The sequence below is a fragment of the Mustelus asterias genome, chromosome 10 (genome assembly GCF_964213995.1).
Source record: "Mustelus asterias chromosome 10, sMusAst1.hap1.1, whole genome shotgun sequence".
NCBI lineage: Eukaryota > Metazoa > Chordata > Chondrichthyes > Carcharhiniformes > Triakidae > Mustelus > Mustelus asterias.
Genome location: NC_135810.1, coordinates 106,232,889 through 106,247,281, shown reverse-complemented (window position 1 = coordinate 106,247,281; position 14,393 = coordinate 106,232,889). Strand labels below are relative to the sequence as shown.

Below are 14,393 nucleotides of genomic sequence, written 5' to 3'. Positions count from 1 at the left end.
GAGAGGAAAAAAGAGTTAACGTTTCAGATCGATGACCTTTCATTGATTGAAATGTTAATTCTTTATCGCCAGTGATGTTGCCTGACCTGCTGAGTATTTTCAACATTCTTTTGTTTGAATAGCATCGATGTTTTTCAGGGATAGCTAGATAAGTACATTGGAGAAAAAGGAATAGCAGATTGATATGATGACAGGTTGAAATGAAGGGGGAGGGGGTGGAAGGAGGCGCATGTGGAGCATAAATATCAGCATTGACCAACTAGCCAAAATTGCCCATTTTTGTACTGTCAATTCCGTGCGACATATTGTGTTTTATAAGCTTTACATTTGAAGCTCTTTCACTGAAGATCTTGTGACTATCAGTTCATGAAAACATTCCACAACAGAATAAGATAATGTTTGCAATCTAATAAACTCTCCAGTGTGGAAATGATTGCGTCAACTCGTAAGACTTTCCTGACTAAAAAAAACCTATATGCGTTTCAACAATGGAACTGGCTCAAAGTACATGATGGACAAACTAATGAGGAGGGATGCTTTTGCCCTACTGCCAAAAAACAAAATTAATCAGACACAATAAAATATAAAAGTAAAAATTGAAGTAACAAAGCACTAGAAGTGGCAATAGCTTGGTTTATTGACTTAACAATACAGTTGGAGATCACAGTTAAATTCAAGTAACCACGCAAAGCATTTACCTGCCCCAGAGTCATCTTGAACCCGCATCCGCTGTATGTGCAAATTAGTGGGTACAAATTCTAATTTCTTCTCAGCTTTTAAACTGCTTGCCTTGAAAGATGGACCTGCAGAGGACAATTTGTTTCCACTTAACTGAGCCACGAGTTAAAACATTTAAAATAAAAAAAAATTATCCTTGAATGTACAAATCAATGGGTATAAATTCTAATTTATTTTCAGCTTTTGAACTACCTGCCTTGAAAGATGGACCTGCAGAGGACAATTTTACGCTAGTTAAAAAGAGCTGTGGGTTAAGACATTTAATATAAAAATCCCATTTGTATTTTAGACAGCAGCCATACTTTAAAGCTCTAAACATACACACAGATGCTTATACATCACAAAACTCCTGCCTTTGCAGGTGGAGGAAGAAGGCTGCAGTGACAAGGTGGTCTCTGTCATCATGGTTTGACATGTTAGTGAGATCACCAACATGTCAAGATTGTGTGGACAATGATGACACTCCAAGGTCTCCACATTAAAGTACAGGTTCTATCAGAGTCAATTTGCCAAGTCCTGCAGCGATAGAACATTGACTATGGGGACAGGGCTGTCCCCAGTCAAGAATCTGCATACAGGAGACAGATGCATGAAGGTCATTGGATACATGCGTTGGAACAGAGATGCTTTTGAGCAGCAGCATCTGCATATTTCTCTTCAGGATACTCTCTGATCACCCCAAATGGGGAGCAGGGGCGCGGATAGAAAAAGTGCCCCAAAACAGGCTGCCGCATTCTCTCTTGGCAGGGGAGTCACATCCTGCAGGAAAACCATCATTGTGGTCAGAGAAAGCAAATTAAATTTTGCTGCTTGGCATATGGGTGCACTGTAGTGATTGCAACGCATTAATAACGAGGCAGAATGGCAGCAGAGATGGAAAGAAAAGGAAGCAAACTATCATGTGGGACTTCCTGCTCCATGTGCGCAAAGATCCGTGGGTTGAGAAACAGCTTGTTCAATCACATGACGACCTATGGCAGAAACACACGACTCTGAGTAGACGTCATTCTCAAATTGAAGGACGGCTGATGACATTGCAACAATTAGTTGTTCTGTGAAATATGCTTCAAGCATCGAGCAGCAGAAATGGATAATTAATTTCTCAGTAAATGGTTATAATGGAAATTTATCACCCAAGCTGACATCAAATTTGCTCAGAGAAGGAGAGATAAGGAACCTGTAGTATTGATATGAAAGGAATATGATTCAGAGATTGGTTGAGGCATATTGCCATAGCAATGTCAGGGACTAGTGCACTGCACAGTATTCTGTGCAACGGCCACACCAACCTTCCTGAGTCAAGCACTGACTGCAAAGTGAACAATATTTCCTGTTCCTGAACAGACCACCCTTGCTGCATACAAACAAGAATGGAAAAATTTAGCAATGTAATTTGATAACAATTTGTCAATAATAGGTCTTATATTTAGGCCAACCTTTATACTGGTGCAGTTCCGTTAAATTCTCCTGGTAATTTATTATGAGTGTTTGGTACTGAGTAACAATTTGTCGTCGAAGATTCTCCCAACAGGGCGATAACTCACCTAGATCATCTAGCTCACATATCCTGCAAGGAAGAGCCAAGAACAATTAGAAACCAAACAAACAATTTTGTCAACAATAAAAACTTCAGTTTCTTGATATTAAGCACACACAAATCTTCCAAATTATCCAACAGAATCACACTACGCTTACTTTATCTTTCCAGCTATAATAGAATTAGGTCTGATCTTCCCAATTTACCAGGTTATTTCAATCTACTTTGAAAGCAAAATAATCCTAATTAAAACAGCCAAGTATTTATCAGTTTAAACCAAGTTTGGAGCATCCTGTTGGACTGGTTGACACAGCGAGTGTCCTTTTAGTTCTGGGATCGATTTTGCCAATCTGCTTGATGGGAATGACAAGTCCAGGATTTTAAGGTGGGTATGGGTGTGGTGGTCACATAGCCTTCCCACCGCTACCATTTCAATTCATCACTGAACAGGCACACAAAAGCCCACCTCCCTAAAGCAGTATATTCAAAAAATTGTGGCACTGCAACAACATTATAAAAGAAAAAAAGTTACAAGTGATCTGCACAGCCAAACCAGTCTGCATAATCCGGCATCAGTAAGTGAGGCGCCAGGCTAAGTATTTAATTTTATACTTTCTGCAGATATTGGTAAGCCAGGAAGAGCAGGAATTCATCTGCCTCTTCCCAAGAGCACAGTCCTCCGTGGAATTTAATCCCCTGCCCTGAATAAAAGCATTGATGGCACAAGAACTCTGTCACTTGTGAAGGTGAGTGTACAGCATAAAACACTGGCTATAATTTAACATTGGTGCAACATTATCAAGTATCTGCAAGGCTAGCTGGTATGAGAAAAGTAAACATTCACAGTGGCACAAGCATGGGAGTTACATTTCTTACCATTACATAAATATTTACACTTTGAAAAGCACCTCAACATAAAGTGCTTTGGGACATATTGAGGTTGTGAAAGATCAGAAACTCAGAGGATACAATTCCTAAAAAAAAGTTGAGTGACTTTTGTCACCGCTGAGAGCCATCTGTTCCTGTGCAATAACATGCAATCAGAATGTTCACTGGGTGAATTTAAATCCAAACAGCAACTGTTCTCAAATGGCTCAGGGCTCTGAAGTTGAATTAATCGGAAAATGTAACTGATCTTGTATTTGCTACCTGAATTATGCCTGAAAGCTGATGTTCCAAAGCAAAACCTATTTTTCTGTTGGAGTTTCATATCTGGCAGCAGAACTGTTATAGGACACACGTAACAGCTTATGCCCTGTTTCAATATTGTTGTGGTGTAGCTTGCAATGCAGTATTCATGTTTTTGAACTATTTTAGCCATTGAAAGCACCATTTTGAACAGGAAAAGCAGGATGAAAACAATGGGCCACAAAAGCAGAAAAAGGATCAAAAGCTTTAGATCTGGAAGAGATTCAGATCAGTCAACTTGATTTGATCTACAATTTATTGAACCGGCAATAATTATGCTATTTGTCTCTGTTAATTACAAAGTAAATGGATCTTACCTTGCTGCATCCTCCTCAATAACCAGTTTTACAAACTGTCTGGGGATATGAAGTGATAACATGCTCTCTGCCATCTGCTCCAGTATCCGTAGATGGTTCCCATCTGTTGTCGGGAAACGGTACATTCGACAGATAACCCCTCCAAACACTGAAATAAACATGTCAGACTTTGTTGGCATTCTGTCATTCAATATTTTTAGTAATAGCACCACTTTAGATAAACAAAGTATACATGGCCCCACAATCCAGTTTCTCTAAAAACTGTTAAACCTCAGGAATGATGCTTTTTTTCAACTACAACAACAAAAGTGCCATGTATTTATATAGCACCCTTAATAAAATGCTCCAGGGTGCTTGATAGCAACCTTATAAAGTAAAATATGACACAGAACTGCATTAGATGATACCAGGGCAGATGGCCAAAAGATGAGGTTTTGAGGAGTGTTTCAAAGGAAAAGAGATAGGTAGATAAGCAGAGGGGTTTGGGGAGGGAATTAGAGAGCTTTGTGCTCGTTAGCTAAGGACAGCACCACCAATAGTAGATCGATTAAAATCAGGAATGCTCAAGGTGTCTGAATTAGATAAGTGCAGATATCAGTGGGTTGTGGGACTGGGAAAGAATAGCGATAGTGAGGGTGAGGCCATGGAGGACCTGGAAACAAGGATGAGGATTTTTAAAGATTGAGGCATTGTTTGATCATAAACAACTATAAGTCTGTGAGGAAAAGAAGTTGGTGGTGGGGTGGTAGTTTACAAGGCCGGTGGGGTTAAGGGTTTTTTAGGGGAGGGGGTAATGATGGTAGATTTGAAAGAGAGGACAAGACTAGGAGAACATTTAACAATATCAGCTAACTTGGAGAAAAGGAATGATAGTTGGGTGATCAGCAGTTTAGACACTTCAACATGATTTACCCGATCTTAGTAGCGCATCTTTCTTCAGCGAAGAGTGTTTCGAACGAATACTCAAAGATTCTGTTAAACTTTCATCAACTGGCAAAACAGTCTGCAAGGTTACAGAGGGAAGCAAAAATGTTATCAAAAGTTCTCCTTCACATTTGGAAGATTTTCCCCAATTTTCTGCACCTTCATTGGTGCTGGTAACTATCCTCTTGTAATTGCATTAGCCCAGACAGTAAACGTTAGGAGACAACTGAGACATATCTGATCATGCCAGGACCCATTCAGCAGACATGGGCGTTTTGCAATATTCATGATGGACATTTGGCAATTAGAATTGAAAAGCCTTTTTGATCTTTCCCCTTTGTAGACCATAAAAACGATTACATGTTCAGGTTTGCCAGACATATCAGGGGTTCAGTGTATCAGTCTCTCCTGTAAGTGGTCTGAATATCTTGCTATTAAGCTAGTTGATTTTGACTCCCCTATTTGTACTCAACAAGTCTAACCCATAGACTCAAGAGCATCCACTGTGACCTAGCCTGGAATTTGTAGCTTTTGTTTGTACAGTACATAGAACTGTACAGCACAGAACAGGCCCTTCGGCCCACGATGTTGTGCCGAGCTTTATCTGAAACCAAGATCAAGCTATCCCACTCCCTATCATCCTGCTGTGCTCCATGTGCCTATCCAATAACCGCTTAAATGTTCCTAAAGTGTCTGACTCCACTATCACTGCAGGCAGTCCATTCCACACCCCAACCACTCTCTGCGTAAAGAACCTACCTCTGATATCCTTCCTATATCTCCCACCATGAACCCTATAGTTATGTCCCCTTGTAATAGCTCCATCCACCCGAGGAAATAGTCTTTGAACGTTCACTCTATCTATCCTCTTCATCATTTTATAAACCTCTATTAAGTCTCCCCTCAACCTCCTCCGCTCCAGAGAGAACAGCCCTAGCTCCCTCAACCTTTCCTCATAAGACCTACCCTCCAAACCAGGCAGCATCCTGGTAAATCTACTTAATCTTTCTGAAGTCAGACCTAACAAACATTTCTGAGAGTTCAGGCTTGAAATAATTCACTAATTAGCTTTACTTGACAACATATGAAAATAGTTACTACATATTAGATTCACTTGTTTAAAATCAATGCTGCTTCTCTTTGCACAATATGAATGCACTAGTTCCTCTCGCATTTTCTTTCTTGCGTATCGCTGTAGATTATTTGCCTGCAACACAGGAGGCCACAAAACAATTAATGCTGCAGCTTTCTTCATGCTAAAATTCATGCCACTCTAAATGTGGTCATGAAATGCTGAGTTTACAGGCATCAGTTTTCCTGGTGACTGACTCATTCTATTCTGGCAATGAAATAATCTGAACTGACCACATCAGCTGCATGATTTTCACATTATAAGCAACCCATTTGCAATATTTACCCTTCCATTAGTTGTGTCAGGTGATCTGCTTACAGGAATCTTGCCTTCAACTTTGTCTTCCATCTGCCACGCTATGACAGTGATATTGCCCACACGTTCATTTTCCGCAGACCTGTGGTAAAATACATTGAAAGCAAAGTGGTGAGGAACAAAAAGCAAATAGAAAACCTGACTTAGGTGATTTCATTGACTTGTCTAAATTCTGATTAACATCTGTCTGTTTATGCTTGATTGAACTGTAAACGCATTGACTGACAACAGGCTCTGCAACCAGAGAACACAAATTAAAGATAATTGGCAGAAGAACTGGAGGAAATAAAAAATTACACAAAGTTAGGATCTGGAATTAACTGCTGGTTGGAGAAAACAGACTCAATTAGTAACTTTCAGAGGGAATCGGATTTCAAATGGAAATATCAGGGGTGGGGTACTAATTGGATAGTTCCTTCAGTGCTGGCATTAGTACAATAAGCCAAAAGGCGGTCTCCAATGCTGCACGATTACATGAATCGGCACAACTATTTCATTACAATCCACGTGGAAGGTCCATTACGAACCATTATAATAATGGAAAGCGCTGGAAATAATCAGCAGGTTTGGCAGTATCTGAGGAGACAGAAACAAGAGTTAAAGTTTCATTTCGATAACTTACCAGCTCCGACTATAAGGCAAGAGATTCAGCAGGTTTAAAGAAAACAGAGGTGAGAGAATAAAAAGGGCTGTGATAAGGTGGCAGGCAGGAGTAATTAAAAGGCAAAAGGGATGATCGTGCAATGCAAAAGGAGATGGCAATGGGATAAGAAACAAAAGATGAATCTGGAGGAAGTTTCTTTATTTTCCCCAGTATAGCTTCCTTTCCTTGCACCCTCATCCTTTTGTCATTTAGCCTCTCCTGCCTTCTACCCTCATCAATCCTTCCCTTTTCTTCTGGCCCCATTTCCCCACCTCTACATTGCTTAAAATCTATTACATCTAACTTTCCCAGTTCTTACGCAAGGTCCTGACCGAAAAAATAACTTGTTTCTCTCTCTAGATACTATCAGAGCTGCTGAGTATTCCCAGCACATTCTTTTTATTTCAGATTTCCAGCATCTATAATTTTTTTGTTCTTTTTTTATTACTGACCGTAGCGTTAGGTGCAATCGGTGATTCTTTTCTTTCAGCAAATCCTTCACTGTATACATTGCAGAACCCAACAGATACATCTGAAAAATAGAAAACAACTGGGCTAATAAAGACGCACTGGTCTCACATTTTATGTTTTAACCTAAATCGACCTCAATCCTCAACTAATCAATATTATTACCACTAGGGTTGCATATTTGGGCTTCGAACTTTGGAACTGTCAGAATGCCTTTCTGTTCAAAGGCAGGGGACGGATTGGTGGCATGAGGAAGGGAAAAATTCTGGTGGATCAAATGTCAGCTTTAGAAGCAGGACAGAATGAACAATGTCGAGTCTCAGAAACCAGAAATGAGAACATGCATCGACGAGCTGAATAGCCTCTTTCTGTGCTGTACCATTCCATGATTCCTAAAGCTCAATTGTCCTCACTTTCTGTCGACCTGAATTAGAAACTGAGTTTCAAGGGGCTGCATCAGGAGAAAGTGGGATGATGTTTATGATCTCCCACCCAGAGGAAGTGGATTAGTAGCACCCTGAAAAGGGTGGGGTGAAGGATCTGTTGTCTATGGCCACAGAAAGTTTTCCCGACCTTATTGCTGGTAGCCTTAGTAATCCCAAGTCTAGAATGAAACCCATTTAAAATGGTAAAGATGATCCTATGATATACCTTAGACTTTAATTCAATATTTCACTTGAATGGGTTAGAAAGTACACCATGTCTGCTTTGAGCAGTAAATCAGCAGACTGCCTAGCAGGAGGTCCATTTCCACAGAATCAGCTTGGGCTGCTCCCAATCCAGTTCTCCTCCACTCGACATATGAACCCCCACCATAGACCCAACCTCTTCGGGCTACAGGTCAATCAGGCTACCCAATATTATGGCAACTGCCTTGCATGCTCCATCTGTGGCTGCAGCTGACAGTTCCAATGCTAATGAAATATGGCACTCAAAGCAGACCTGGTCTTTGACCAAGACTAATGGCTGTCGGAATGATGCCGCGCACCCTTAAATCTCCACCCACAAATCATCTGAAGTGGGGATGTGGGTGTGGAAGGGTTGGTCAGAAGGCAGAAATGTCCCCCAATAAGTACAGGAGGAGACTCAGTTTGCATTGGTGCAGCATTTCATAATTTATGAAATGCATCATAAATAATTTATTTACAAGAATCCTACTAAACCACAGACGCAATACAATTGAAAATCATTGCACGGTTAGCGACGAGCTGGGAAAGAAGATGAATAAAGTTTATATGTATGCAAACTCAAACCCAGACATTCACAAAATTGCATCTCAGTTTTCAAAAAACAATTTCTGCCAAAGTGACCTCCTGACCGGTACAGATCAGAATTACTACTCACAACAGATACAGATGTAAATCTGGGAAAGGAAGGGGGTGGAGATGGATTATGAGAGAAGAGCTTGGTCACATTAATAATTCAGCTGAGCTAGATATAAAATGATACTTTCAGACAAATAGCTACTCCAATGCAAGGCCATTTACCAGGGAAAGGACTTTCTGTTATGGTTATCTTGCTAAACTTTAAGAGGCAATCATAATTTACCCAAGAATTATCTGATTATAGATAAAGAAACCAGAATGCAGCTGACAAACAATGCGCAAAGGATGGAAGCAAAGCTGGTCATGTGCTTACAGGGATCATTCTGCACCTTGTAGAAAGAACTTGATAAAAAATAATTTCACTTCTCTGATGAAAATAATGATCTACAATTTGCTGCAACAGATGAACAGTGCCCACTGTTTGACTTGTTCTTGCCCGTTTAGTAGATCGTATGTTGCGCTGTTAGTGAAAGTGCAAACTGAGAGAAGCCAAGCATCTGGGAGCTAAGCAAACAGACAAGCAACTGTCTATCTTCTTAACCAATCATATTGAAGGTTGTGAAATTAACATAAGGACCAAGGGGGTAGTATGAAATTAGAATGAATTCAATACCATATCAGGAACTGAAAGAGAAAGAAGGGGAGACAGAACGGAAAAGAAAACATATTTAAAACCTCTAACAATGGAATGAAACTCCACAGTTCCAATAGTTAACTTTCACTTGTGAGAGAGGTTCATTGGCAGTAATTATACATAGCACACTAAATAAATTTGACAGCTAATCCAGGCTATATTGTGTGGACCTTAAATGGTTCAAACACTCCTTGTGCAATTTCAGACCAGCACTAATTATGTTTTATTTATTTGTGTCACAAGTAGGTTTACATTAACACTGCAATTGAGTTACTGCCACAATCCCCTAGTCATCACACTCCAGCGCTTGTTCAGGTACGCTGAGGGTGAATTTATCATGGCCAATGAACCTATCAAGGAGTGCCAGAACTGTATTCAACCTCAAATTCTAATCCTATCCTGACAAAAATTCCATATTATTGAACTTCACACAACATCAGCAAATGGAGATCAAAGTCATGGCTGATCTTCTAACTCAACCCCTGCTTCCTGTGTTATCCTGACATCCCTTAGTATCCAAATATCTACTCATCTCTGCCTTGAATACACTCAATGACTGAGCATCCACAGCTCTCCGGCGTAGGGAATTCCAAAAGTCCGCCACACTGAGTGAAGAAATTTCTCACCTTGGTTCTAGATGACCACATCCTCATCCTGAGACTGTTGAGTCTATAGTACTGAATTCTCCAGTCAGGGAAAAGATTTCTAAGTTATTCCTTGGGTTTGGGAATTCCTTGCAAGGCCAGCATTTACTGTCCATCCTTAATTGCCCACTTTCTCAAAGGCAATTAGGAATGGGCAACAATGCTGGCCTTGCCAGAGATGCTCAGATCCCAGGTGCAAATATAAAGCTATATCATCTGGTCAATCACTGGCCATGAATTTTGAGTAATGTTGTAATTCTTCTTTTCGCAAAATACTGCTACGGCTGAACAATGTTCTAGAGAATCTTTCACCTAGTTCAGCTGAAATTGCAATATCATTTCTATGTCATGATGTCATCATTTGAATACAATGTACCAGAGGTAGATCAATGAACCAAAATTGCAAATTTGTCCTTATTCACCTCATCTAATTTTACACATTTATATTAGCAGGAACAAAGAAAAATTTTGTAGCACTTACAGTTCCCTGAGACCTGTCCTTGACATCATACACTGAAAGTTTAATTTGCGTCATTTGATTAATGAGAGAATCCTGGAAAAATGCAACACTACTTAGAAATATGGGATTGTTGGTACCCTGCAAGGAAAAGAGGAAAACAATTAACACATTTTTCTTGTCTTAGCAACAGATGTAATAGTAAAGCACAGGAGGTAACTCAATTTATTAAGCTTCCTTATAATGATTTTGATCCCTCTTAGCCCAACAATGCTCACCCCTATCAACCTAATCTATGAGCTTTCAAATAAACATTAAATAAACATTTTTTAAAACAATAAATTGTTTTAAGCTCATTTTTCACTAACTAAAAACTATGATTTTCTTGACAGTTTGCCCAACTTGCAACAATTTAATTTAAATAGTGTTTTTAACAAGGAGAAACAGCCAAAGGCATTTCAGAGGTGTAGTGTGACGGAAATGATGCAAGCCAAAGGAAGAAATAAGAAGAGCAATCAAAATGGTGATCAAAGAGGTGAAAAAGGAGGGGTTTAAAGAATGTAATTCCAGTAGCTTGGAATGTAGGCAGTTGAAAGCATGACAGCCAAAAGGCAGAATGATGTACAAACAGCCAGAATCAGAATGGAGATTTCTCTCAGGATGGAGGAGGTTATGTAGATAGAGGTGAGCAAGGTGATAAAAGGATTTAAACACAAAGATGAAAATTTTAAATTGGCAATATTTGGACTCAAAGCAAGGAGTGATGAATGAGCAGTGTACAGACAGAAAGTTAAATGAGTTGAAGCTTATGGAATGCAAGTCCCAGACCAGAGAAAGCATTGGAATAGTACAGTGTGGAGGTGACAAAGGCATGATTGGAAGTTTCAGTGACATTGTGCTGAGATAGAGACAGAGGTGGGTAGTTGCAGAAATAGATGGCCTTTGGCACGAAAAGGAAATACAAAACACTACTTCGTTCTTCCTAGCTCACATCAGGCGGCATGGTGGTACAGTGGCTAGCACTGCTGCCTCACGGCGCCAGGGACACGGGTCACTGTCTGTATGGAGTTTGCACATTCTCCCCGTGTCAGTGTGGGTTTCCTCCGGGTGCTCTGGTTTCCTCCCACAGTCCAAAGACGTGCGGGTTAGGTTGATTGGCCACGCTAAATTGACCCTTAGTGTTAGGAGATTATCAGGGTAAATAGGTGGGGAATTAGGGGAATAGGGCCTGGGTGGGATTGTGGTCGGTGCAGACTCGATGGGCCAAATGACCTCCTTCTGCACTGTAGGGATTCTATGATTGAAATTTATTCCAGGATAAGCATGTTAAAAAACGGTGATTAATGGGTAATTCTAGACTTCACAGAACTGTTATGTTATAAACTCTCTTTCAATTTAAGGTAAAAACCCTGGAATGGGCTGAGTGCGAAGTTGTCGTGAATGCTACCTGACGACAGGCCCATGTGATCTGGTTGCCAACGGGATAAGCGCCTAGGTAAAAACTTATTGAGGTCAGCTGCGAGCCTAACACCTAGATGCAAAAGGAGAAGCAAAAGGAGAAGTTGCTGGCAGACTCTCAGAGGCAGTCAGATCCAAAAGCAGCCACTGCATGCCAGACAGAAGAAAAGGACTGATTTTGGGTTAATCACCAAGTGGGGTACTGATGTGGACAGGACCCTTGCTTGAAGGAACAAATTTTGTTGTGGAGAGTTGAAGACTAAAGAATCAGCAGTGGGTGTCTGGCTACTGGAACTTTATTCAATTATGCTCTGAAGATCAAGTGAAAGGAATGTTGTTTAAAAGAAAGCTGGAAGCTCTGCTCTAATGAGATAGGGAGGAAAGAGCCTGTTGAATCACTGGGAGATATTTGGGACTTTAACTACAAGGTTATATATCTACTGAGAATGTGTCATAACAGTTGTGCTAAGCAGTTACTAGTGAATATCTTTTAACGACTAAGTAATGTTTGCTCTATGTTGAGTTTAGCAGGTTTGTTACAGTAGAAATCAACCAGGTTGTGGGATTCTTTGCATTGATCATTAACAGTCATCAGCCTCTACTGGAATCAGAACAACATCGCGTAATATCAGTGCCACTTACTTCTATTACTCATGGAAACATATAAATCAATTTGTCTATTAAGCACAAGTGGCAAAAAAGTACAAACAATTAAAAAAACCAGAAGGTTAAAGAAAGCGTAAAGAAAATTTACAGGAATACCAGGACAGAAAGGTTATTACTATCAGGAAAGGCTGAACAGACTGCAGCTCTTTTTCTAGAAAATAGAAGCGTGAGAGGTGACCCGATAGAGATCTTTCAAAATTATGAAGGTGTTTGGATAGGGTAGACATTGAGCAGGTACATCCATGTGTGAAGTCCTAAAGTATGAGTCAACAAAGTGATGTTTAATAAATAAATTTAAGAAATCCTCAGTCAATGATGCCACTGTGGAATTTGCTATCACTGAGTGGTTAAAGTGGTGCATTTAAGAGGAAGCTGGATAAATACGAGGGAGGAAAGAAAAGAAAAATATGCTGATCGGGTGAGAAGTAAATGGAGTGGAAGGATGTTTGTGTGGAGAATAAACAACAATGACCTGTTTCAGTTCTGCGAATTCAATATAATTTCAATTAATTCTATTTGAGTGACTGCAAAACAGATAGAAAGATCAACACAACAGATGGGTGAACTCACCTCTATAATCTCAGTCTGTACATGTTTTGTCCAGAAGGCTTGTGGAGGGGTTGTCACGCTTACTGCTACAAAACTATTAGGCTTCCGGTCCAAGGAGGGAGTGACCAATTCACTGCAAGCTACAGGAACAAATCAAAGATAAATTTATCTTTATTGGTATTCAAAATGGTAGAACCTTTCTTCATTTCAATGTTGACCATATTAATGGAACTATAGCCAGTATTTCTTTGCAAATACAATTATTTATACCAATTTTTCATTGGCCTAATAGTAATATGCTTATTCTATGTCCTGTTTAAAGTACATTTATATATCCTCTGGACAGCAACTAATAGGAAACATAGGATCACACGCAGACCAGTCAGTCAAGCTCGTTTTGCTATTCAATTACATCATGGCTATTTGTACCTCAACTCCACATCTCTCGAACCCCTTACCTGATACAAATCTATCGATCTCAGCACTGAAAATTCCACACTTTTCCCCAAGTGTTCAGTTACTCCATCGCTGAAGGTAGATTCCAGTAACACCTCCACAACTGAAGGGTAATAATTATCTGGTTTTTCCTTCCATCCATTCTTAAATAATGGACTGACATTTACCAGTTTCAATCCAAGAAGTACAATTCTTGAATTTGGAATAACTAGATGATCAGCGTTTTCTTCACCTATTTCTTTTAATACACTAAGGCGGAAACCATGAGACCCTGAAGATTTGTCTAATTTAAATACCATTATTTTCTCCATCACATATATTCATATTAATTGTCCATTATAGTCCCACCAGTACACATCACCAATGGGCTCTCCTTCTCAAATTACTATTTTCCTGAATGTATTTGTTAAAACATTTTATCTTTGACATCTAAAAACCCTGGCCGGGATTCTTCCCCAAAAAATTCTAAGTCCCCAATTTGCGTGAAAACGGGAGTAACCCCCACCGACTTTTTAGCGTGATTTTCAGATTGAATCTCCCATGCTACATCACGGAGTGCCCTAGTGAAATTCCCTCTGAAGATCCGGGGGCGGGGCCTATTCCTGCTGGAGAGGCCAGCAGCATAGTGCTGAGTGGGCCACTCCGCATATGCTGATCTGTTAGCACAGAGATTGGTTCATGCAAAGTGGCCCCACATTGCTGGCCAGCCCCGCAATTCCCCATCGCTGGCCTTGCGAACTCCACCCACCCCCGACTGCTGGCCAGCCCCTATGACCCTACTCCCTGGCCAGCCCTGATCTTCCCAACCACCCACCCGGACAGCCCCGCTCTGCTCCCCCACCACCCACTCCCCCTCTCTGCGGATGGCCAGCCCCGATCAATGTCCTCCCTCCCTCTGCCTGCGATCCTTGTGCAGAGTGGTAGTGGGACACCCCCACTTCC

At 40.5% G+C, this 14,393-nt stretch overlaps 1 protein-coding gene across 9 annotated transcripts in view; it reads right to left on the bottom strand.

Moving 5' to 3' along the window:
• LOC144499846 (inositol polyphosphate-4-phosphatase type I A) overlaps positions 1 to 14,393 on the bottom strand; it is a 175,641-nt gene that overhangs the window by 63,084 nt on the left and 98,164 nt on the right. For all 9 annotated transcript variants that reach the window (XM_078222393.1, XM_078222391.1, XM_078222394.1 and 6 more), the window contains 8 exons: positions 13,017 to 13,135; positions 10,347 to 10,463; positions 7,247 to 7,326; positions 6,122 to 6,233; positions 4,693 to 4,783; positions 3,781 to 3,928; positions 2,175 to 2,305; positions 699 to 803 (listed from right to left, as the gene is read on the bottom strand). In XM_078222393.1, coding sequence (XP_078078519.1) covers positions 699 to 803; positions 2,175 to 2,305; positions 3,781 to 3,928; positions 4,693 to 4,783; positions 6,122 to 6,233; positions 7,247 to 7,326; positions 10,347 to 10,463; positions 13,017 to 13,135 — 903 coding nt within the window. The remainder of the gene's footprint in view (positions 1 to 698; positions 804 to 2,174; positions 2,306 to 3,780; positions 3,929 to 4,692; positions 4,784 to 6,121; positions 6,234 to 7,246; positions 7,327 to 10,346; positions 10,464 to 13,016; positions 13,136 to 14,393) is intronic.